General features: G+C 52.3%; 3 protein-coding genes across 3 annotated transcripts; 1 reads left to right on the top strand and 2 right to left on the bottom strand.

The window, feature by feature from the left end:
* Positions 1-136: 136 nt before the first annotated feature.
* On the bottom strand, positions 137-10,473 carry Garin5b (golgi associated RAB2 interactor family member 5B). Its single transcript, XM_057760439.1, has 10 exons — positions 10,324-10,473; positions 9,942-10,096; positions 9,585-9,843; positions 6,924-6,948; positions 6,645-6,709; positions 6,434-6,537; positions 6,299-6,351; positions 6,143-6,205; positions 4,211-5,910; positions 137-211 (listed from the first exon to the last, which is right to left on the bottom strand). Exons 1-10 carry the CDS (start codon positions 10,471-10,473, stop codon positions 137-139), a joined length of 2,649 nt encoding a protein of 882 aa, XP_057616422.1.
* Positions 10,474-12,554: 2,081 nt separating this feature from the next.
* On the bottom strand, positions 12,555-16,521 carry Il11 (interleukin 11). Its single transcript, XM_057763043.1, has 5 exons — positions 16,515-16,521; positions 14,814-14,986; positions 14,610-14,696; positions 14,358-14,519; positions 12,555-12,725 (listed from the first exon to the last, which is right to left on the bottom strand). Exons 1-5 carry the CDS (start codon positions 16,519-16,521, stop codon positions 12,555-12,557), a joined length of 600 nt encoding a protein of 199 aa, XP_057619026.1.
* A 5,566-nt stretch (positions 16,522-22,087) lies between these two features.
* On the top strand, positions 22,088-23,566 carry Tmem190 (transmembrane protein 190). Its single transcript, XM_057760449.1, has 5 exons — positions 22,088-22,145; positions 22,237-22,272; positions 22,956-23,081; positions 23,170-23,254; positions 23,338-23,566. The coding sequence occupies exons 1-5, from the start codon at positions 22,088-22,090 to the stop codon at positions 23,564-23,566; spliced, it is 534 nt and encodes a 177-aa protein (XP_057616432.1).
* The last annotated feature ends 332 nt before the right edge of the window (positions 23,567-23,898 follow it).

Here is a 23,898-nt window from a genome sequence, read left to right on the forward strand (position 1 = left end):
TCCCAGATCCTGACCCACTCTAAACCCCACCCACCTTGGCCTCACCACACTGAGGTGGGCAAACTGAACGTAGCTGGAATAACAGGGCTGCGGGGGGGGTCCACCGGTGCCTTTAGCTCGAGAGTGAGGGCTGGTCTCAAGAGCACAGGAGCAATACGACCCTCAGGTCGGATTGGCTGGCCCCCAAGGAGTCCCAGCCAATTGGATCCTTCTGTAATGTGGAGGTGGGGTTAGTGGAGGCCCCGCCCCCTACTTCTTGCCGGATGCCCCCTTGGGGGTCCCGTGCACCCGAGCGCGCACACATTAACAGGCACCAAGGCTGGGCTTTTGGGTCTCAGACTAAGACTTTTAATCTCTGCAAAGCTGAGCTTCTCCCTGACATCTGTCCCGCCCCACCCTCCCCGGTATATAAACGTCTATCTAGCTCTGGTCTCTACTGGAGGGGGAGGCTTCCCCCACCACCACACTGGTGTTCTCAGTCGTCTGTGTCTTACAGTCGGGGTGCACAGCACCCAGCGGGCCAGTGAGGGAAGGAGGAAAGGGAAGATGATTTCTGGATCCTGAGACCCATTCCTCCAGGTCCAGATCTTCCGGGTCTCAGGGATACCTGGTCCCACTGGGCTTCTGGACAATTTGTTGATAGAGTCTCCTGAATTATGTTATCTTAAATCCTTGGGTCGCTGCTTACTGTGGGGAAAGAAAGGCAGAGAATGTTTTAGGGGACTGGCAAAGAGATAGGTTCCCAAGAGTATAGAAGTTTTACACACACACACACACACAAGGCAGAGTCAGGCAGATCTCTGAGTTGGAGGCCAGCCTGGTCTACATAAGGAGTTCCAGGACAGGCTCCAAAGCTACACAAAGAAACGCTCTCTCAAAAAACATATATATTTCACAGCTGTTATTTACACCTTAAAAGTTGGTCAATATGTTTATCACTCCTTTCTAGTTCCAAATGTTTTGATCACCCTTCACCCCACTCCCAGCACATTAGAAGTCATTCCCCATTCCTACCTCTCTAAGCACTTTTTAAAATTTATTTATTTTATTTATTTATTTATTTTTGGTTTCAGATAAAGTTTCTCTGTGTGGCCCTAGCTGTCCTGGAACTCACTCTGTAGACCAGGCTGATCTTGAACTCACAGAGATCCTCCTGCCTCTGCCTCCTGAGTACTAGGATTAAAGGCATACACCACCACTGCCTGGCTTCTAAGCATTTTTGTTTTGTTTTGTTTTTTGTTTTTTTTGAGACAGGGTTTCTCTGTAGCTTTGGGACCTGTCCTGGAACTCGCTCTGTAGACCAGACTGGCCTCAAACTCACAGAGATTCGCCTGCCTCTGCCTCCTGAGTGCTGGAATTGAAGGTGTGCGCCGGCTTTCTAAGTACTTTAAAATCACCATCTTTCTGTCTCCATGGGTAGAAATATAATCTTATTTGGTTGGCTTTTGGGGTGTTTCTTTCACTTGGTATATGATTATTTTTATTTTTACTTTTCTTTTTCTTCTTGAGACAAGGTCTCACCATGGCCTAGAAATTGGCTGGCTTGCAACTGGTTCTGTAGATCAGGATGGTCTCTAACTTACAGAGATCCACCTGATTCTGCTTTCTGAGTGCTGTGATTAAAGGGGAGGGGTGACATGTCATGGGGGCTTGCTTACATAGATCAGAGGACAGTTTGTGGAAGTTCGTTCTCAACTTCCACCCTATGGGTCCCAAGGATGGAACGTGGGTGGCTGTGTCATGCTTGCTGACAAGCCCTCTTACCCACACTGAGCCATCACAAGGGCTCCTATTTTCTTTGTTTGAGACAGGGTCACTTCATAGTACAGGCTGGTCTGGATATTGATACAGAGCCAAAGGGAAACCTGGGCTCCTCCTCCTATGCCTCTGCCTCCCAAGTGCTAGGTCTGGACTACCACACCCACTTTTATTTGGTGCCAGGGTCAAATCCAGGGGCCTCCTGCCTGAATGCTAGGCAAGCAAGCAGTCTACCCCATGTGTTATATCCCCTACTCACTTTGTCTCTGCTGGTGACCTCCCATCTCACAATCCTCACAGGCTGATAACTTCCCCCAAGTCACTTCCCCTGAATTCTAGACTTCCACACCCCATTACCTGTTTGTTTCACATCTTCCCCCATCACCTCAATCACCTCCCTGACTCCTCCATTTGCTGTCTTGCCCCCACTGCTACCTGTGGCTTTTGCATTCTGCAGCTCTCCGAAGCTACAAACATCCCAGGCATCCTCAACATCGGGAATGGTTAATATTGTCAACCTGATGCAACCGAGGATCACCCAGGAGACAAACTTCTGGGTACATCTGAGAGGGTCTGATGGAAGGAGGAAGACCCACTCGCAGGGTAGATGACGCCATTCTGCAGTCTGGAGTGTCAGACTGAATGAAGATGAGAAAATGAGACTGAGGAGGGTCTGTGGGTAAACCGCCTGTTGTAAGAGCATGAGGGCCTGACTCTGGGACCCTAGAACCTACGGAAAGTACACTCCTGTAACCCAGCAAGCATGGGTAGACACAGCTGGATGTCCAGGGCTCACTGACCAGCCATTCTAGCCCAAAATGACAAGCTCTAAATTCAGTGAGAAGCACTAAATTCAGTGTCTCAAAAAAAGAAAAGGGAAAGTCACCAAGGAAGACACCCGACATTGTCTTATACATTTGCATGCACAAGCAAGCACACACACACACACACAGAGAGAGAGAGAGAGAGAGAGAGAGAGAGAGAGAGAGAGAGAAAGAAGTAACTTCCCACCATGATTGGGGCTGGACCCTTAACTCAACCTGTGCACCAGAATAAAGCACTCCTTCATTTTGTCTGGTATTTTTTCTTAGTATGGAGAAAAGTGACGCATGGCTCCTTAAGCGTCACATGTCACCTTACCCTTGACAGCCTCTGCGGACTCCTAGGCTTCTCAACACTCTCTTGTCCTAGTCAGCATCACCTCCTGGGTGGCCTTCGACATAAACACACTCCCCATTTGTCGCCTCTACATTCCATTCTGGAGCCCACATTAATCAGTTCCAATTATTCTGACCCCAAACCTCCAACTTGCTCATAGTCAAAGCCAACATCCTTAAACTTGTCTACAGTTCTTGTAGGCTCTCAGGCATGCCCCCCCAACACCCAGTGGCTCATGCGACAGCATTTCCTATGTTAGGACTCTGTGTAGGGTACACTCAACAAAGGAACAGTGAGCATGCATCCTTCTGCCTCAAGGACTTTGTTCCTTCTACCTGGTGGTTTTCAACATGAGGGTCGTGACTGCTTTGGGGGTCTCATATTAGATAGCCTGCATATGGGATATTTACATTATGATTCTTGGCAGTAGCAAAATTGCAGTTATGAAGTAGCAATGGAAGAATTTGTTAGTTCGGGGTCACCACAACATGAGGAACTGTATTAAAGGTAAGTATTGGGAAGGTTGAGAACCACTGCTCTACGTGAACTCTCCTCCCCTTAGATGCTCTTGCTGCTTCCATTTTCCCCACAGGTCTTTTTGTTTTGTCTGGAGACTAGGTCTCACGTAGTCCAGACTGGTTTCCAACTCACTATGTATAGCCAAGGCTGGTCTTGGACTCCCGCTCCATTTGCCTTCACCTCCTGATGGCCAGGAGTACAGGCGTGTTGGGCCACTACACCTTGTTTCCTTCAGGGTCGGGTGGTTCCAACTCAGGGCTCTGTACATGCTCCGGAAGTACCCTGCCATCTGAGCTACATCTCCAGCCTCCTCTTTCATGTCTTTACACAAATGACTCCAGCCCTGAGGCTGAGCCACCTTAGGCTGTTGTGCTGTGGTAGGGTCTGTCCTCTGCATTACAAATATTTAGCAACATGCCTTATCCCTAACCACTAGGTGCGAAGTGGTATAATCTGCTTCTGCCACCCTTATCATTGGGTTCTGTATCCCCACTGCTTAGGGCAATGCCCACCACACAGTCAACACTTCATATCTACTCCCTGTCTAGTGATGGCAGTCGTGGATTGGCTCAATGGTAAAGTTTGCACTTAGCATACACAATGGAATGAATTCAATCTTGAGAACCTGCTCTCCTCCCCCCTCTTTCTTTCTCTCTCTCTCTCTCTCTCTCTCTCTCTCTCTCTCTCTCTCTCTCTCTCTCTCTCTCCCTCTTCCTCTCTGTATGCATATGTATATTAGAGTTGATAGTGGATGCCAGCTGCTAGTGTCAAATACCTGAGCATGAGGGGTGCCAAATTCCTTCACCAGAATCTCCTCTTTCATGGACATTTTTCTCTTATTCTCCATTTCCAAGACAATGGGCAAGAGAACTTCTGAGGTTGATCCCACGACAGCCAGAGGCTGCTGCTGTGTTTGTGCTTGTTTGAGCCCTTGATGTTTCACTCCAGGCTTTTGGGGCACCCTGACTGAGGACTCTGTCTTGGTGATAGGAGACATCAGGGATGTCAGGGGTGTCATTGGCCGAGAAGTGTTCTCCAAACCTGAGGCGGTCATGGTGGTGGGAAACTGAACAGTTTTACCCACCTTTGGGCTGTCAGTCTTTGGCAACTCAATTATAGGTTCCTTGGAAGTCCTCAGCGAATCCTCAGGTGGCTTCTCCTCCACCTGGTGCTGTGTGTTCTCTTTCACCTTAGTAGGGGACCTGACCACTCCCTGTGTATCTTCTGGTAAGGCCATCTGGCTGGCATTAAAGGGCAAATCAGTCAGCACAGACATGGCAGACCCCCTGGAAGTCATGGAGAACCAGGAGGGCAGAGATATGGTATCTGGCTTCAGGTGCTGCTGTTTGGATTTGGCCATGATCATCATCTTGGCCAAGGCGAGCCCCTCCACAGAGAAGGCCCTGTTGTTCTCTGTGCGGAGGCCCTCAACAGCTATCTCTTGGGTCAAGACCCATTTCTTCTGCTTCTCTATCTCCTTGGACTTCAGATCAGGCAAGTTCACAGTTGTCTCTTCCCTCATCTTGTGGGCCCTGTCCTCCGATTTGCTCCTGCACATCAAGGCCTCCAGAGTGACCTCCTGGGTTTTGCTAATCAAGATCTCCTTGGATTGCTTCTTGGTGGTGGCAGAGGGCAACTGCAGGGCTGTGGCCTGGGCCCTCATATCTACCACTTTTGTCTTCTGCCCTCTCACCAACACAACAGGTTCCTGTTTCCCTTCAGACTTTCTCTCAAACATGTCTCCTGCCGGTAACACGCTAGTATCCTCAGGGGCCTTTGCCCTTGATTCGGGAGTTTTCTGGTACCGGGCAGTTGGAGCCTTCTGAGATTGAGTATTTAGGACTAGAATTTCCTTCTTTGGGGGTGTGGCCTTTTGAGGACCTGCAGGTACTTGTAGAAGCTTTGGAATTGGGGGTAAAGTTTTCTGGGGTGGAGCAACTAGAACTGGGGCCTTCCGCGGCGGTGCAGGGATGGATGGGGGCTTCTGGGAAACAGAAGGTGGAACCTTATAGAAGAGGCTAGGTTTGGCTGGAGACTTCTGGGTTGACCATGGTGCAGCTGGGGTCTTCCGAGCTGGAGCAGGGAGGGCTGGGGCCTTCTGAACTGGAGCTGGTTCAGCTGGTACCTTAGTAGACTGGTCCAAAATGAATGGTGCTTTCCCTGGTGGGATGGGGGCAGATGTAGCCTTCTGGGAGGACAGTGGCCCCATGTACTTCACTGAGCCTATGGGCATGGCCTTGTCATTGGACTTCGGAAAGATGTATAAGGCAGGAGGGTAAGGAGACGTGTACAAGGAAGAAGACAACGAGGTGGATTCAGTGTCCATGAGCTCATCAAGGTCTTGTGTCCACAGGAAGGTATCCATGTGATCACAGGAGTCGATGATGGGTAAACCAGGGCTTTCATGAGCAACACACTGTGTGGGAGTCTCGATAAGACCGCCCCGGCCTGTGGTTCCCTCAGAATCAGATCTGTAGGTCTGTAGACGGATGGGATGAGCATGCTAAGGACCAGGGGAGACACAAAGCTTGGGAATCTTGTCTTTCAGCCTGTCTTCTTTCCACCCTTCTCCCTTGGACCCCGGACCCTGGAGTCCACATCCCAAACCTCCTCCCTTGGACCCTGGAGTCCAGGCCCAGCCCTCCTCCCTTGGACACCGGAGTCTAGACCCTAGCTCCTAATGAATAGCTGGCCTTTGAATTGGAGTGCTCCTGGTTCATCGTGCTGGAGATGATGCTAAAGATGGTTCGGATGGTGATGCTGGCCTTCTCTGTAGGGCAGAAAGAAGTGTGAGCCCTCTGGGAAAGGGATCAAATTCACAAGCAGGTTCATGCAGGTGGCAGAGGATGGGCATTGGTCATACCAGAAACGCGGATGAGAGTTTTGGATCTGTCATGGCAGGCATCTAGGTAGGATCTACAGAAGTAATGTGACAGGATATTAGCAATGTGTGAGCCAGGGTCCTAAATATAAACAGCCCAAAATGCTCATTGCCTACTTCTTTTCTGTGACTTTCATCTGATCCTCAGGAGGTTTCAGTGGTGACCAGATGAGAGGCAGAGAGTCACCCACAGCCTGAGACCTGAGTGTGTGCTTGACTGTCTGTCCGTGGGCAGAGAGGAGAGAGAGTCAGAATCAGGGGAGGGCCAGCCCCACCCCACACACACGCGCATGGCACACACACACACACAGAACCCTGGCTGCCTCACCTTGGTCTTCCTTTGTTTTTGAGAAGAGAATATCTTGTAAGGGAAGGTACGCTGAGCCACTTCAACTGGAAAGAGAGAGAGAGAGAGATAGAGAGAGAGAGAGTCAAGGACTTCAGGGGGCAGTGACACGGAGCAAGCTCCTAGGACAAGGTGAGAGGTGAGCTCAGCCAGGGTGTGCAGGAGAAACTGCCAAAGAGTTTACACTCCACCCATGCTTTGAGGGAGAGGGTTCCTAACATGCAGAGGAAGGTGGCCTAACCTTTGACAGAGATGGCTCACCTGTAAGTCTGCTTCCAGATTGATCCTGTGGACAGAAGAGGCAGTTTGTTGAGGTCTTTTACTGGTCCCCCCTTCTTATTTTTATTCTATTTTAGTTTAAGATTTGCTTATTTAGCCATTTTTTCAATTTCACATGCATTTTGTGTTTTGCCCACATGTATGTCTGTGTGAAGGTGACAGATCTCCTGAAACGGGAGTTACAGGCAGTTATGAGCTGCCATGTGGGTACTGGAAATTGAACCCAGGTCCTCTGGAAGAGTAGCCAGTGATCTTAACCCTGAGCCATCTCTCCAGCCCCTATTTATTCATTTTATGTGTATGTATGAGTGCCTACATGTATGTATACCATGTCATGTTAATGTGGGAGCCAATGTCGGGCAGAGCCATTGGCTAACACTCAAGTTGGAGTTACAGGCGGTTAGCGCCACTCTGAGTTCTCAGCACACATGGGTCCTCTACAAGAGCAGATTGTGTTTATTTGTTTGTTTCTCCAGACAGGGTTTCTCTGTGTAATCGCTGTGGCTGTCCTGGGATTTGCTTTGTAGACCAGGCTGGTCTTGAACTCCCAGAGGTCCTCCTGCCTCTTCCTCCCAAGAGTTGTAATTAAAGGCATGTGCCACCCTCCCCCCACAGTATGTGCTCTTAACCACTGAACCTCCTTTCCCTTTCCCTTTCTAGGCCCTTAATATTTGGGGTTGTTTGTTTGTTTGTTTTGGGTGTTTTGTGTTTCTCTCTCTCAATCTTTCTCTCTCTCTTTTTAGTTTTTTGAGACAGTGTTTCTGCCCGCCTCTGCCTCCCAATTCAGGGATTAAAGGCATGCCACCACTGCCCGGTTTTTTTTTGGTTTTGTTTTGTGATTTTTAAGACAGGGTTTGTCTTGTGTAACAGTACTAGCTGTTCTGGAACTTGCTTTGTAGATCAGGCTGGACTCAAACTCACAGAGATTGGCCTGCCTCAACCTCCCAAGTGCTGGGATTAAAGGTGTGCGCCACCACCACCCTTATGCTGCCCTTAGCATTTTTATTGCGTTTATTTTTATTTTGGGGCAGTGCACATGCCATGGTACCTCTTTGGAGGTCAAAGGACAGCTTTTAGGAGTTGCCTCTCTCCTCCTTCCACCATGTGGGACAGGGGATCCAACCCAGGTTGACAGACTTGGAGGCAGGTGCGCTCTTACCCACTGAGCCTTCTTACTGGCTCACACCAAGCATTTGTACATGAATTTTGGAGACAGGGTACAACTTAGATTCTTGAACTTGCAAGGTAAGCCCCTTATGGGCTCACCTGCCTCTCCAGCTCTTCCTTTGGCTTTTGTTTCTGTTTTAACACAGGGTCTCACCTATGATGACCTGAAACTCACTACGTAGCTAGACTGGCCTCAAATTCATTACAATCCTCCTGCTTCAGCCTCCCACGTCTTGGAAACTACAAGCATGAGCCACCAAACCTCTTTTTTTTTTTTCTGAAAAAAAAAAAAAAAGAATGGAAATTGGTGGGCGGTGGTGGTGTGCACCTTAGCACCTTTAATCCCAGCACTCTGGAGGTAGAGGCAGGCAGATCTCTGTGATTTGGAGTCCAGCCTGGTCTACAAAGTGAGTTCTAGGACAGCCAAGTCTACACAAAGAAAAAAAAAAACTGTGTCTCAGAAAAAAAAAAATAGAAATTGTTCCCAAGAATGGGAAGTAGGGCCAAGGACTGCTAAGAAACACAGCAGGTAAAGGCACCTGCTGCTGCGTCTGATGACCTGAGTGTTCTCCCCAGGATCCACATGGTAGACGAGAAGCCCCAGTGTGTATCCATGCTCACACACATACACGAAAAAGAGTGGAAAGAGGCTAATGAGTTGAGGGTATAAACCAGACCAGCCTCAAATTTGTATTTTGTGTGTGTGTTGTTGTTTTGTTTTGGTATTGGTTTTCTAAGACAGGGTTTCTCTGTATAACAGCCCTGGCTGTCCTGGAACTCTCTTTGTAAACCAGATTGACCTCAAATGCATAGAGATCCACCTGCCCCTGCCTCCCTCATGCTGGGCTTAAAAAGCACATGCGGTCATACCTGGCTAGAGCCTCCTGCTCCTGCCTTCATCTCTCAAACATTGGAGATTACAGGTAATGCCTGGGTGCCTGGCCACTTTTTCTGGTGTGTGTGTGTACAGGTGTGTGCATGTGGAGGTCAGAGGACACCCTCAGGTGTCATTGCTCAGAAACTGTCTACCTTTTATAGTTTCTTTCTTCCGAGACAGGTTTTCCTCACTGGCTGGAATCAAAGTAGGTTCAAAGTAGGTTCAAGCAAAGCCAGGAATCTATCTACCTCTCTCTGCCTCCCCAACACTGGGATTACAAGCATGTACCGCTACATCTAGCCTTTTTATGTAGGTTCTGAGGACTTGAACTCAGGTCCTGATACTCCGAAGGCAATTTCTTTATTAACCGCGTTATTTTCCCTGCCCTATGGTTTCTGATTGCTACCTATCCAGCCAGCAACTTCATCCCTAACTTTCCTTCCTTGGTCCCATGAGTTTAGACCCTCCTTTCAGACCCAGCATTCTAGGAACCCAGCTCCTTTTCCTGTCCACCCCACACCTCAAGCTTTGGGCAATGGGTCCTCTGTTCTCTGTGGAATCAGGACAGTGGTCTTCAATCCCATCTCATTGAATCCCACCTGAAGGCGCCAGGTGGAGGCCGGCGCTCCGTCTAGGGGCGCATCCAGGGGGGGCGTGTTCATGGTCCTGGGTGCCCAAGATATGGTAGGTTCATGAAGCAAGTTGATGAGGCGAATCCAGCGGTCAAACAGGAAGCCTAGCTCATGATCAGGGGCATCCAGTTCCAGGTAGTAGTAGCGGCCGGTGATCAGACGAAGCTTCAGGCGCCAGGAGGGCAGATCGTGGACATAGAGGTGGGCAAGGTCTAGCGGGATCATCCTGCGGGAGGTGGGAGACCTCCCGGGTAGCTAGTGCCAAGGTAATGTAGAGAGTGGAGTGAGCTTGGGGTAGAGCTCGAGGAACGAGGAGAAACATACCTGGTCAGGTTGAGATTGGAGCAATCCTTGCCCTCCGGGGGCCGAGCAAGCAAGAGAATGTCAGGCAGCACTAGACCAGGCAAGGATGCCGCTACACCCATAGTCAGCTTGTTGGTTCTGTGGTGCACGAATGCAGGAGCCCCATGATTGGTCACCTGGGGCAGCCAGGGAGCAGGGCTGGGACCAGTCCTCTCTCCAACATGCCTCCAGCATGCCCTCACCTGAGAGTCTCCTTTCTTTCCAAACCCACTTCCTACCTACAGAAGTTCAAATTCCAAATCCCCCTTTAAACCCACTCAGTCTGGGGGGGGGGGTGGTCCCCTCTCTCTTCCTGTGTTTCAACCCTCCTCCCCCATTTCCCGGGGCGCAGGGAGCCGGGGACCTGGACAAAGTTACTCTCGAACATGGGCAGCGGGCGGAGGGGCAGGTACTCGCCCTTCTGGAGGGTCTTCTGCAGCTCCCCAAGAATGGGAACCCACTTCTGGGGGTCCTGGGGAGGCTGGGTTCGCCGAATGTTCAACAGCCGTTTCATGACGGCTGTCAGAACAGCAGGGAGAGGTGTATAGATTCAGGGACCCAGGACCCACCCCAGCCCACCAGCCTTGGACCCCTGGGCTTCAAGGATGTCAAGAGCTCGGCAGTGACAGAAAGTGGAGTGTCCCCAGGGCTGAGAGACTCTGGTATGGCCATGGCCCTGCAGAGAGGTAGTCAGCTCTAGGCCGTGGGAGGAACCTTTGATAGGGGCTTTGTGACCTCACTAGACACCAAGAGGCTGCTTCCTGGGAACTGTCCAGGGACCACATCCTTCCAGAATATGGAGGCTTCAAAGTTGGGATAGGCTGACTCCATCAGTGCATCCCCTCTCTAGACCCAAATTAGTGGTGATACAGACACCATCACTGTAGGGGTCTGTGTTAGTACCTATACAGGGACCATTAGCCCAAAGACTTGAATCACAGGCCAAGCTCTGCCAGTGTCCCTCCTCCTCAGCAAGACCCAGCGCCATGCTGAGCCTCAGTTTCCCAATGATGTGTGTATGTGTGTGTATGTGTGTTTGCTTGCATGATCTCACATCAACTGAACAGTGAACTGTAAAGAAAGGGCCAACATGACTGAGAATGGTGGACTACAACTGTATTCCCAACACTAGGGATACAGAGTGAGGAAAATTATAAGTCTGAGGCCAGCCTAGGCTTTATAGCGATATCCCGCCTCAAAATAAGTGAATGAATAAAACCAAGGGCATGGGGTTGTAGTTAAGTAGTAAAATACTTGTCTGGCATGCACAAGGCCCTGGGTTCAATCCCAGCACCATAACAACATAGGTCAACTACCTATGTGATCATAACAGCAACAAGCTGGGCATGGTGACACACATCTTTAATCCCAGCATTCAGTAGGCAGAGGCAGGCAGATCTCTGCAAGGTCCAGGCCAGCCAGAACCTCATGATAAGACTCAAAAACAAACTCCCTGCAGAAACCAACTCCTCCCATTGGAGCCTCAATTTCTCTCTTTTATAAAACAAGACCTGTTTTGAGGATCTGGGACAATTGTCTAAATTCAAAAAAAAAAAAAAAAAAAAATCCAGGCTCAGCATGGCCCAGAACGTGAGCTCCAGTAACCATATTTCTTGTTCCATTCTGAGGCCCTTTTCTTCTTGTGGCACATGTACGATGGGGTGAGACAGGGAGTGATATTCTCTCATTCTAAAAATAGTGTTTATTATTGTTTTTAAATGTGTCATGCAAAATACAATCACAATAAAAACTCTGGAAAATACAAGCACAAAAAAATAAGTCACCCCACAGTCCCATCTCGTGTTTTCAACCCTGAGACAGTCATTGTCAACGTTTTGGTGTTTCCATTTTGAAAAATAAATCCATACTTATGTATAGAAAGAGTGGTTCTACCATCTGCAGCTCTTCAGCCTTTGCCTGGATGTTTTAAGACTGGCTAGTTAGTATTCCATCACGTGGATATATCTTTTCACTCGTGCATCCCCCACTCGTGAATCTCCATTGGTTCCCATTGCCCGGCATGAATGTCGCCGAAAACAACCTTGCACTTTGCATCTCTGTACCATGCAGGTGCTATTAGTTCTAAGGTGATGTTCTGGAACCTTCTGTTAAATATCCGTTGAGGAGCTTTGACGTGCTAGGCACCAGGTCAGACTCAGATCATTTTAGCTTCCCCCTGCTAATTACCTCTAAATGGATATGTATTTAAATCACCCCCTTTCTGTCTTACCAAAACTTCTCACATTTTGGTATAAAGCCCCAGGCTTCCTTCTCCCCCTTAATATAAAAAGTAATTGTTTAATAAATAATGGAGAAAGCAAGGAAGACACTGTGGATAGATTTCATAGAGACCCCAGAATCTAGGATCTCAGATCCTCCCACCCCCACCCACCCCGAACCCTTAAATAAATAAGTATAAATAAGCCACACAAGTGATCCCCCCCACCCACATCTCCTGGAAATGTATTTAGCTGGGTGTCGGCTTGTGTGGGGTGTGGCATGCCCCTGATGATCAGCCCCCCCCAGTAACAAAATAAATAAATAAATAAAATGTGGCTTTAAAAGATGATATCGGTGGTGGCTTTCAGTCTTGAGTCACAGCCGAGTCTTTAGCAACAGCAGACCTCGCACAGCCCAGTCCAAGGTCAGGTGCAAGCCTCCCAAGATGGCATGAGCCGCCCGGATGCTTCCCCAGGCTGAAGCAGGAGGGCCCAAGGGGACCGTGGGTTGGTCTGGGGTTGCCTGGGGCAAAGCCAAGCGAGATGTCTGTCAAAGAGGGAGAAACAAGGTTAGCAAAAGGCAAGGGGTTTTGGTCTAAGATCTCTTCAGGGTCTGGGGTTCAGAGAACTGAAGCCGGATTGGATGTAGTGGTTCACATCTGTAATTACAGCACTCCAGAGGTAGAGGTTCAAGGCTACATAGAAAAAGCAGTTTGGGTTCAAGAAACCCTGCTCATTAAAAAAAGAATATGAAAAAAAAGCAGAACATGATCAATTGAGGAAGATGACCATGTTGATTTCTGCCTCCAGGCTTACACACACACACCCCAAGGTTACTGTCCTAAAGGCCAAGTAGTTAGGGGCTAGGGAATGAGGGCTGTGATTCTGGTGCTTGTCAGGTGTTCTCAAGTTCTCAAGAGAGGTCAGGGCTAGAGTTTTAGAGCTTGGAGTCTAGGGACCATGTCTAAGGCCTGGGACTAGGAACAAGAATTTGAGATCTGGGACTGGAGAGATGGCTCAGAGGTTAAGAGTACTGGCTGCTCTTCCGAGGTCCTGAGTTCAAGTCTCAGCAACCACAGGGTGGCTCAAACCATCTGTAATAAGATCTGGCCTGCAGGCATACATGGAGACAGAATGTTGTCTACATAATAAATAAATAACTATTAAAAATGAAAAAAAAAGAATTTGAGATCTATGGGTCTTTGCAGTCAGGCACTAAAGTCTGAAGACTTCATGAGGTTTTAAAATTTAGAGTTTGATAGTTTTTAACCTCATAATATTTGAAATGAGACATAGGACTGGGGTATTTATTCTGCGACAAGATTTCATATAGCCCAGCTGGCCTCAACTCGCTAGCAGCTGAGGATGACCTTGAACTCTCCTTCTTCTGTGGTCACCTTGCAAATAACGGGAGTACCATCAGGTGCTGCCTCCCATACCTGGATGTGGTTTTTTTGAGACAGGGTTTTGCTATGTAGCCATAGCTAGCCTGGAATTCACTACGTAGACCAGGCTGGCCTGAAACTTGTGACAGTCCCCTATGTCTTGCCTATGAGTGCTGAGACTATAGGCAACAGCCTATACCACGCTCAGCTAGGGGCTAGACTTGAGGTTTTGGCTTCGTGGAGTGAGTCGCAAGGCTGGTTGAGTCAGGATCCTGAATCTTAGGGGCCAGGACTGGGCCCTTGAGATATGAGGCTCTCGGGGCTGGGATCTGAGACTTCAGGAATCAAAGGTTTACAGCTTCAGGCATCTTAGGGCCTACACCTCTAATTCTCATCCAAAAACTTGGATTCGAAGGACTTAGGGTAGGTTTCATGGGCCTCAGGTTCTGGGATTCAGGGTTTAGGGTCTAGACTTTCAGACAGGTTGTCAGGATTGGGGGGTTCACATTGCCATGGTCAGAGATTTGGGGGATACAGGTCATGGACTGTGACAGTTTGGAGCCTTGGGGGTCAGTTAAGAGTTGTTCTGAAGGATTCTGGGGGTCTTGGGACCTCAAAGTTTCATGCTTATGGGATCATGGGTGTCTCATTTTCACGGATCAGATGTGGGGGGAGCTGGGTTTTCAAAGTCAGTCTGGGATCCTGAAATGTTGAGAATCAAAGTCTCAGACCACTGTTTCTTGGGGGTCAGAGGTTTCAAAACGGAGGCAAAGGGTCACAGAGTTAAAGCATACCAAGAGCTGTAGACGACGGAGTAGCCGGTCCAGCCGGGCTTGCAGGGCACCCAGCTCTGGCTCCAGAATCTTCAGGGATGGACCACCTGCCCTGCGCAGCCATTGCACATGCCGGAGGTAGGACATCAAGTCTACTCGAAGCCTTGTCAGCACACCTGGCAGCTGAGGACCAGGGATGGAAATTAGGGAAGAGCTAGCACATGGTCCCCTCTGCCACCGGTCATTCAGTCCTCCCTGTCAAGCAGCTCCCACCTGCAAGGATCCCAGTGTCCCAGCGCTCATGGCCAAGGTAGGCAGGGAGTCCAGATTGTGGTCTCCGTCCGCTGGGAATTTGTCTCTCTGGTGAGAAAAAAACTGTGAGGGAAACCCCAGGCTCTCCTGGTCTTTGGGTGCCCAAGAGAGAAAGAAGTGACTCTCATTCTTAACAGCCCCAGTCCTGTCTCTCCAGTAACCTACCATCTGTGCGGCTAGTTGCCGAGTGTCTGCCAGAAGGGATCGGGTCAGGAGGACAGCGCTGTCCAGATCTGCTCGAGGGTCTGAAGAGACTCGAGGGGAGCCAGATGGTGGCCCAGGGGCAATGGCTCTATTTGGCCAGAGGCTCAGCACCACCAGGACCAGGTGACAAACACCTGGGTACAGAAAAAGGGAGAAATCAGGCCCAACTCTGGGTCTGAGGGAGTGAAGTGGAGTCTAGATTCCTTCCTCTGAGGAAGGGCTAGAATACAGAACCTGGATCTGAGTGAGGTAGGCTGGGGTCCAGAATTTTGGTTTTGAAGGAGCAAGACTGAAGTTTGGACTTTACGGTTTGTAGAAGGAAGGATGGAGGCTGGATTCTGAGTCTGAGGGAGAAAGGCTGGGATCCAGAAACTTTAAATAAGGAGGTATGGGGTCTGGACTGTTAAGGACTGAGGGAGGAAGACTGGAGCCTGAACTCCAGGTTCCGAGGGAGGAGAACTGAGGTTTGGACTCCCGGGTCTGAGGGAGGAGGGTTGGAGCCTGAACGCCTGGATCTGAGGGAGGAGGACCTGGAGGTCTTGAGTCTCAGGGTGGGGCGCCCCGGGGCAGGTCGCAAAGCCCGAGCCCAGGCGGGCTTCCCTCTCCCTCCCTGGCTCTGGCTGCCCCGCCCGTCGGAGCAGACGCGGCCCGGGGCGGGTAGACGGGCCGGGCGTCTCCCGTCCGCCCCCGGACGCCGGAATCTGGGCCCCGGGGCGGGGCATGAGGGGGGAGCACAGGCCAGAACCTGCCCCCTCCCCTGCCCAGGGAGCCTGAGCCGGCCTGGGAACAGAGGAAGGAGCCAGAGACTGGAGCTGACGTCCGAACACACCGATTCCTCTCCGGGGAGACGCCCGGGACTCCCTCCCATATGTCCACAAAGGTGGCCGCGGAAGGCTGGGCCGCTGAGTCGGGGAGGACCTGGGCGCACCTGGCCTGAGAGGCGCTCAGGGACGCAGGCAGCTGGAGACCCGGCTGACCGCGTTGGGGCTCAGGGGCTAGGGACAGCTCCTTTGCCGGCTGCCCATCCCCCCAGCTGCTCCGCCCACCTCCGAGCCAGACAGCCAATCAGAGCCCCCCGAGCCTCCAAGCTCCTGTATCACACCCCCAGCCCGCCCCCTTGGTCCCCTCTGGCTGCAGCCAGTCCTTCGCAGCCCCTCCTTGGCCGGCCGTCTGTCGGTGCACCCGTCCCCGGCCGGTGCGCATCTGTCTGGCTCTTTAAGCTCTCTGTCCACACCCCTCTCTCGTCTGCCTCCCCTGCCTGGTCCCTGTCCTCTGGGGCTTGCTGTCATCATCTGGGACTTTCTGCCTCAGTTTCCCTCCCAGAGCTTCGCAGTCGGAGTTCATGGTTGTCTCTGTCCCTCGCTTCCCGCTGTCTCCCCGGGATACCCGGACCCTTCAGTATCATCTCCCAGGATCTGACCCTGATAGTGTCTGTCTGTATCTTCTCTCTTTTACTTGCGTTTTATCTATGTCTCTCTCTGTCCATCTCTTCTCTCAAACTCCCACTTTTCTGACTATTCCTTCTCGCTTCATCTGACTCCCCATGACTCCTCTCTTCGGCCGTCTGTCCCTACTTTGCTTCCCACCCTCCCCACCCCCCTCAATCCTTTCCTCCTTCCCCCCCACCCTGTCCCCTCACCCCATGAACTGGAACCAACTTACAGTTCATGTCCCCACAGGCCAGAGGTTCCCCAGGGCAGGGGGCAGGGAGCCGGGGGGGCCTTTAACCCTTCCCTGTCCGCTGCCGGGGGATCCCAGGGGGTCAGCTGGGCCTCGGCCTGGGGAGGGGAGGTATGTGAGTGTGAGCAGCAAGGGCCAGGCAGTGAGGGAGTGTGTACGCCTGGGGGGTTATATAGGGGGCCGGGGCGGGCGGGCGGGGGGCAGGCAGCAGGGGAGGGCGGCCTGACACATCCTGACTCACCCTCCCTCCTGCCTTTTCCATTCAGACTAGCCGGCTGCCTAGCAGGGCTCACACCGCCTTGCTCGGAGGAGGGCACGGAAGGAAAAGTTGGAAAAGTTGAAAAGTGAAGGGGGGGTGGTCTGAGGGGCCGGTGAGGTCATTGGCGTCCCCTCCCTCCACCTCCACGGGCTGGGATACACACACAAGGCTCAAGAGCTCCATAGAACCTGGGTTGTGGGTGGGGGTCTGGATGGACCCGCACTAGCCCTTCTGGAGAGATGGAGAGACAGGAGGAGAGGCCAGTCAGGGGCCTGGGAAGATGGAGATGAGAGGGAAAGTCTAAGTGACAAGGAGGGGTGAGAACACTGGGACTGAGGTAGCGACTCCGAAAGAGGGCGACTGACAGATGCCCAGAGGTGGGGACCGTAGGCAGAGAGGTCCGCAGTCTCTGACATGCAGACACGGGGAAACTGAGGCGCTGAGGGGTGTGGCTCTGTTCAGAGTGCTTGTTTAGCATGCACAAAGGCCTTGCCTGGTTTTACTCCCAGCACTGGTTGTGATGGTACACACCTTGTGGTCTCAGCACTTGGGAGGTAGAGGCAGGATGTTCAGGAGTTCAAGGTCATCTGTAGCTATATAGTGAGCCTGAAGCCAGCCTGGGCTACCTGAGACCCTATTTTTAAAAAGAACCAGAGGGACATGGCCCTGGAGAGAAGAAGCCGGCTGCAGAAGAATGTACAAAGCCTATGGAGATAGCAAAGCAGGGTGACCAAAGATGGGGTCACCTGAGAGACAGAAGTCAGATGATATGCTGAGGAGACAAGATGGGAGGGCCAAAAGAAAGAGGCATGGAGGTCCTCCACAGCGCTCTGGCCGTGTTGCCACACCACCAACCACCACCCTCATCTGTAGACAGGGCTGAGGAGATGGCCAGTGGGTAAAAGTGTCTGGGGCACAAACCTGAGGACCCGAGTTGAATCCCCCACCGAGACGTGAATCTGCAGCACCGTGACTGCGCAGGTGGAGACAGCAGGCTCCCTGGGGCTTGTTGTCTTCCAGCCTAGCTCCCAGTTCAGTGGGAGATCCTCTCTCCAGGGCATAAAGTTGAGAATTGAACAGAGCACCCATTGTCCCCCCCACCCTGCCCGGCCTCTGTGCACTTGCACACAGGTACAACTACCCACCCCCACATACACACACACACACCTTCCTCTCGCTAATGCTACTGTGAGAGTGATATGCAGTGACTACCAGGGAGCCATTGCTGGTCTCAGGGTTACAGTTATCAGTCTTCCAGGGACACGGGGAGCCCCTGGGGAAGATGGCAGAAGCAAGTGGGCAGGTACTTGGAAGAAAGCTGCATCCAGAGAAGGGGGGCATGATATTTGTCTATCCAGGTAAGAGCAGAGCATGCAGACTGCAGCAATGCCCACACGAAAATGTTCAATGGATGACTGACTACCATTGGCTCAGAATTCACAGCCCTTCAAGGGACAGGGCAGAGGAACTCATGCCCATCTCCAGAAGCCTCCTCCTCAGGAGGAGAATGCCATAGCTCTGAGCACAGGTCAGTGACTTGGACTTCAAAAAATAAAAATCTCTGTGCAGACCACCCATGCCTGCCTTTGGGACTAATGCATTGACTGGAGATTGGGGGGTGGGGGGAAGCTGGCTCTGGGACTGACTGGCAGCCAAAGGTGTCCCCTCCCCACCTTCCACCACTAGAGGGGGAAGAACTGCTCAGATCCCCCAGGAGGTGAGGTCACAGCCCCCCATGGTGGGACATGACCTCATCGCCTCAGGTAAGAGCTCTTTCTCTCCCTTTCATGGTGTGTCACACCACCCCTTGAGGGGCCCCCCAGGGGCCCTCCTCAGCCCCTGCTCCTGCTGGGACCCAGGCTTCTGACCACTGGGTCTCCGCCCCTCAGGGGGCCTGTTTCCGGCTGAGTCAGCGTGGGGGGCCCAAGGCTGCGTCAGTGAGGGGAGAGCTGACGTAGCCCCCCCCTCAGACCATGTGGGCTAGCCAAGGTGACTCAGGCCACCAGCCTGGGGAATGGACTGGCCTGAGGGGATAGGGGACTGGGCTTGCAGCCAGACCTGGACCAATACCAGGGACTGCAAATGCCTGCCCCTTCCCCCAACTGAGATTCAAGAACTCATACCATCACCTCTCCATCTCCCCTATTCCTCAAACCCTGGGCACACATCCCAGCCTTTTCCCTCAGGCCCAGGGTCTCAGGGGTTTAACCCTCCTGAGAGGGTTAAGTTCAAACACAGGGTACAGACCCTGTCCCTCCCTTAGATCCAGGGCTCCAGACCCCAGCCCTCCTCCATCAGACCCAGGGTCATAGGTACCCAAGCCTCCTCCCTCAGACCCAGAGGGCAAACACTAGCTCTCTTCTCTCAGACCCAGGGCTCTAGCCCAGTCCTCCTCCATCAGACCTGGTGTACAGATCCTAACCTTCCTCCCTCAGATCCAGTGTACAGACCCCAGCCCTCCTCCATCAGACCCAGGGTCATAGGTACCCAAGCATCCTCTATCAGACCCAGTATACAGACCCTAACCTCCTCCATCATACCCAGGAGCACAGACCCCAGCCTCCTCCCTCAGATCCAGTGTATAGACCCCAGCCTCCTCCCTCAGACCCAGTGTACAGATCCCAGCCTCCTCCTTCAGATCCAGTGTACAGACCCCAGCCTCCTCCCTCAGATCCAAGGTACAGACCCCAGCCTCCTCCCTCAGATCCAGTGTACAGACCCCAGCCTCCTCCCTCAGATCCAGTGTACAGACCCCAGCCTCCTCCCTCAGATCCAGTGTACAGATCCCAGCCTCCTCCCTCAGACCCAGGGTACAGACCCCAGCCTCCTCCCTCAGATCCAGTGTACAGACCCCAGCCTCCTCCCTCAGATCCAGTGTACAGACCCCAGCCCTCCTCCATCAGACCCAGGGTACTAAATCCTCATTTTTATACAAGTGGAAGAAAACTGTAATGTGCAACAATTGGGGGACTTGCGTGTCTGAGGAAGTTCATGGGTCTGGGTCGTGGGCTGGGGCTAGTTTTTAGTCCTGCCTTACTCTTCACCCTGAGGGTTGTGGGGAAAGACTCATCGTCCCCAGGGTGACCACAAAGGACAGAGTGGACTTGGGACTCCTGGGTATTCCTTTGGTGAGGGTAGGAATAGCAAATCTCTGGAAATAAGACAAAGACAGAGACAGACGGGATGGGAGACTCTGGGAATCCCCCCAAATGACAGAAGGTAGCAGAGACAAACAAACACAAACAGAATCTCAAAGTCCTGTGACAAGAAGACAGATGCAAGGAAAGATGAGTGCTGCGGAGACCAGCTTGAGTACTCAAAAACAGAGAGAGGTGGAGAGCAGAAGGCCTTGGAGGGTCCCTAGGATGTGGGGGTCCAGCCACGGGCGCCTTGATGTTGTGCTCACCCCTGGGTGAGCTGGTGCTGGCTGGGTGTGATGTCAGCACATCCCAGGCTGTGTGTGTCCGTCTGTCTGTCCCTGGGGGGTCCTGTCTGGCCTCTGGGGGGTGACGGGGCAGGTCAGCCACAGAGGCAGCCCAAACCTGTCATTAGTGGTGAGGGCCTTGACGGTGCCCCCCCTCAATCCCAATCCGCAGTCCAGCGCCAAGCAGCCCCACCCCCACCCCCTCCTTGATCCCTGAGGAATCCAGGGAATTGGGAAGTGGGTCCAGATGGTGTTGACACAGGAAACGGTCAGCAGCTGCCCGGCCTCAGCCCCACAACCCCTCTGACCCCCACCCCCATACCCCCTGCCGAGCCCCCTCGGACCTGTGTCATCTCTGACGGAGTCAGCCTAGGGCCCACTCAGCACCCTCTAGGATGTTTACTGACGGCCCTGGGGATGAAAGGGATACAGCCTCCTCCTAGGCTTCTTGGGAAACAGGATCTGAACTCAGACCCCTCCCTCCCACAGAATGGACAACAGCCCTCTTCCCTCAGATCTGGAGTCCTGGAGGCCCTAGACTTAGAATCAAGGGTGCAGACCCCAACTCCTCCCTCAGACTTTGGGAACCCTCCTTGAAATCCTGGAGTCTAGGATCTAGCCTCCTCCCCTACTTAGACTCATGGGTTCATATCCGAGCTTTAGGGCTCCCTGCTCAGACCCACTTAGGGTCCTACACCCACTTCTCCTCCCTCAGATAAAGATCAGATAAAGGAGGACCTAGTCCTCCTTTCCTTCTTAGCCCCAGGGACCCAGACTCCAGCTTTGCTTCTTCCCTTCAATCCATGGTTCCCATCACCAGCTCTCCCGCTTCCTCAGATCCAAGGGTTCAATTCCCCAGACCTTGCCACTACCCCAGATCCAGGGATCCCATCTCCCAGCCCTCCTCCCTCCCTCATAGCAGGGGTCCAGGGCCAATTGCAGACTGTCAGTCTGTCAGGAACTGAGGTCCCCTTCTCATCCCCTTCTCACTATGCCAAGTGGATATTGACTCAGGTGAACTAGAAACCATAGAGACACTGCCTCCCATGCCAGTCTGGCTTCCTGTAAGCCTGGTCCCTCGGCAAACTTGGATAGACCAAACACAAAGAAAACAACCTGAGATGCTCTGGTTTGTGCTCCCTCATGGGGAACTGAGTCTCTGTGGGGACCTGGAACTTTTGGCATGAGACACCATCACAACCACTAACAGTGTCTACACCTCAAGCTCAGCTGGGCCAGGCATGGTTAATCCTGTCCCTGGCATGTGAGGCCTGGTGCAGCCTGGGACTCCCAGGGCCACCTCCATCAGCCAGCACTATCCCTTCCTCCTCCTGATTTGGTTGCTGGGGAAACCTTCTCTAACAATGGGCTCAATGAGACCTGAATGTCTTAGGACCATTTTTCCTGGTTGCTAAAGCGGATTCCCTAGCAATGAGGCTTTCTGAACTTGGACCACTCGAGGACAGTGGGTTAGGAAAGAAAGGAATTCTGCAGCTCAGAGATCTCTCCTGTCCCAGATCTGTACCTTGTCAGGTACCCCATGGAAAAGGAGAAACATCTCCAAACCCTGGTTTCTGGTTCCCTTGTCCTTTGCTAAGAAGGCTCTAAATCTGAAATCGCCCATGCCCACCCTAAATCTGAAATCGCCCATGCCCACCCACCTCTTCTCCATAGATGCTAAGGGAAGCTACTTCCTAGATAGAAATGATGAGTCCAGGGCACCCCTCCTTGTGAACCCCTTGCTAAGGGAACTCCCTGGCAACAGAACTAAGAATTCTGGGGCTGAGGTTTTGGGGCGGGGCCAAGTTGTTGCTAGGGTGATGTCCTTCAAGGTTTCTCTCCATAGAGGGCCCAGAGGTCTGGGGAGGTAACATGGTGGGGTCTGGGATCCCAGCTTTGGGCCTTCTCCTGCTGATGCTGGGATCAGTAGGTGAGGGTACTGATAAGGACATTAGGGGGCTGTGGACAGGGCCACCTTGGCTGCCATACAATCTCCCAACACCACCCCTTTTCTCCCACAGCTGCGAATGGAATCCAGGGATTTTTCTATCCATGGAGTAAGCAGGAGACAGAATCCTGGGGCTCCAGGGAGAGGATCCCAAATTAAGACTGCAGGGTCTGAGGGAGAAAGGCTGGGGTGTGGACTCCTGGGTCTAGGAACATAACCTCTGGGTCTCAAGGGCTGAAGCCTTGACTTTGGGGTCTGAGGGAGGAAAAGTGGAGCCTGATCCCTGGGTCTGAAAGAAAGGCTAAGGCTTAGACCCCTCAGATCAGAAGAAAGAGTTCCAAGAATTCAACCCTGGGTAGAGAGGGGTGCTAAGGCCTGGACCCCTAGATCTGAGGTAGATCAAGGGACTCAACCCCTAAGTCTGAAGGTGATGAAGAGCCTGCAAACTGCTAGAGCTTTGATTCCTGTGTCTGAAGAAGGACTGGGGCCTAGAACCCTGGGTCTGAGGTCTCAGTAAGGAGAGCTGGGCCTTGACTCCCAGGTTTGAGGGAGGAGGGCTGTGGTATGGACCCTCTCAAGGAAGGGGTCTGGGATCTGGAGTCCAGGTCTGAGGGAGGAGGAACGAAGCATGAGCCCCTAGGTCTGAGGAAGGAGGGATGAGTCTGGACTTGTGGGTCCTATATAGAATAGTGTCCAAATCACAGCACCCTAGCCCCACAGCCTGGCCTTGGCACCCTTGTGTCTGTAGCCTTCAGGGCCAGTTCTGTTACTGTCTATTGTGGTGGCCCTCAGGTTGTGAGGGAGATGTGTGGGACCGAGAGAGCTGTGGGGGTCAGGCTGCCATTGAGAACCCCAACCTCTGCCTCCGCCTGCGATGCTGCTACCGGGACGGTGTGTGCTATCATCAACGGCCAGACGGTGAGTGGCCTGGTCCAAAACTGGATGATTGAGAGAGTGAGGGGTACAACCACTGGACCCCTGGACCTTCCTCCTCCCCCTTTTCTAGAAAATATGCGCAGGAAGCACATGTGGGCGCTGGGCTGGACCTGCGGAAGCCTGCTCTTCCTGATCGCCAGTATCTGTCTCTTCTGGTGAGTGCAATAGGCGAGGCTGCAGGCTTGGCTCCCCACACAAGGTGCAGGCAGTTCTGGCTGAAATATGCTCTCCCCACCAGGTGGGCCAAGCGCCAAGACATGCTGCACCTGCCACAGTTTCTCCTGGGGAAATGTGACCTGTCACGAACAGTCTCCCTACTGTCTAAGGACCGACCATCGGTCAGTAAGAAGTCAACCACAGTTGGCACACCTGTCTCGGTGCCCACGGAGGTGCTCGAACACTCAGGAGGAGGCACCGAACCGGAAGCTACAGAAGCCGCGGAGGATACAGAGGGAGATGATGATTAGGGGCAGCCCTATAGGACCCCTCAATATAGATATGGCATATAAATGTGTGTCTTGTTTGGAGATCCGTGGGGAGCAGGTGGCTTTATGGGAACCACCATGCTCCATGTGAATTTTGAGAAAGCTTACGGGGCAAGGGACTGAGTGGGCACACTGGGTTGTTATGATTGGGGGCCATGAATTAAGTGTATGTGAGGGTCTGGTCTGAGTGAGTTCTGGGGACAGGTAGCGTGTGCCTGAATTATGGAAGGGGACCAGAGGTCGTTCTGGGTGAGGGAGCTTATGGTGAGCTACGAGGAAGTGCAGTAGGACAGCTTGGGGTATTAAGAACACAC

The sequence above is a fragment of the Chionomys nivalis genome, chromosome 2, assembly GCF_950005125.1.
Source record: "Chionomys nivalis chromosome 2, mChiNiv1.1, whole genome shotgun sequence".
Taxonomy (NCBI): domain Eukaryota; kingdom Metazoa; phylum Chordata; class Mammalia; order Rodentia; family Cricetidae; genus Chionomys; species Chionomys nivalis.

Coding starts and splice junctions, on each gene's coding strand:
- Garin5b (XM_057760439.1), bottom strand. CDS start 10,473: ATGAAACGGCTGTTGAACATTCGGCGAACCCAGCCTCCCCAGGACCCC. Junction 9,844..9,941: donor TCCAATCTCAACCTGACCAG/GTATGTTTCTCC, acceptor CACCTCCCGCAG/GATGATCCCGCTAGACCTTG. Junction 6,538..6,644: donor AAAAACAAAGGAAGACCAAG/GTGAGGCAGCCA, acceptor GCCCACGGACAG/ACAGTCAAGCACACACTCAG.
- Tmem190 (XM_057760449.1), top strand. CDS start 22,088: ATGGTGGGGTCTGGGATCCCAGCTTTGGGCCTTCTCCTGCTGATGCTG. Junction 22,146..22,236: donor GCTGATGCTGGGATCAGTAG/GTGAGGGTACTG, acceptor TTTCTCCCACAG/CTGCGAATGGAATCCAGGGA. Junction 23,082..23,169: donor CTATCATCAACGGCCAGACG/GTGAGTGGCCTG, acceptor CCCCTTTTCTAG/AAAATATGCGCAGGAAGCAC.
- Il11 (XM_057763043.1), bottom strand. Junction 14,520..14,609: donor GGACACTGGGATCCTTGCAG/GTGGGAGCTGCT, acceptor CCTGGTCCTCAG/CTGCCAGGTGTGCTGACAAG. Junction 12,726..14,357: donor TCCGTCGTCTACAGCTCTTG/GTATGCTTTAAC, acceptor CCTCTTTGACAG/ACATCTCGCTTGGCTTTGCC.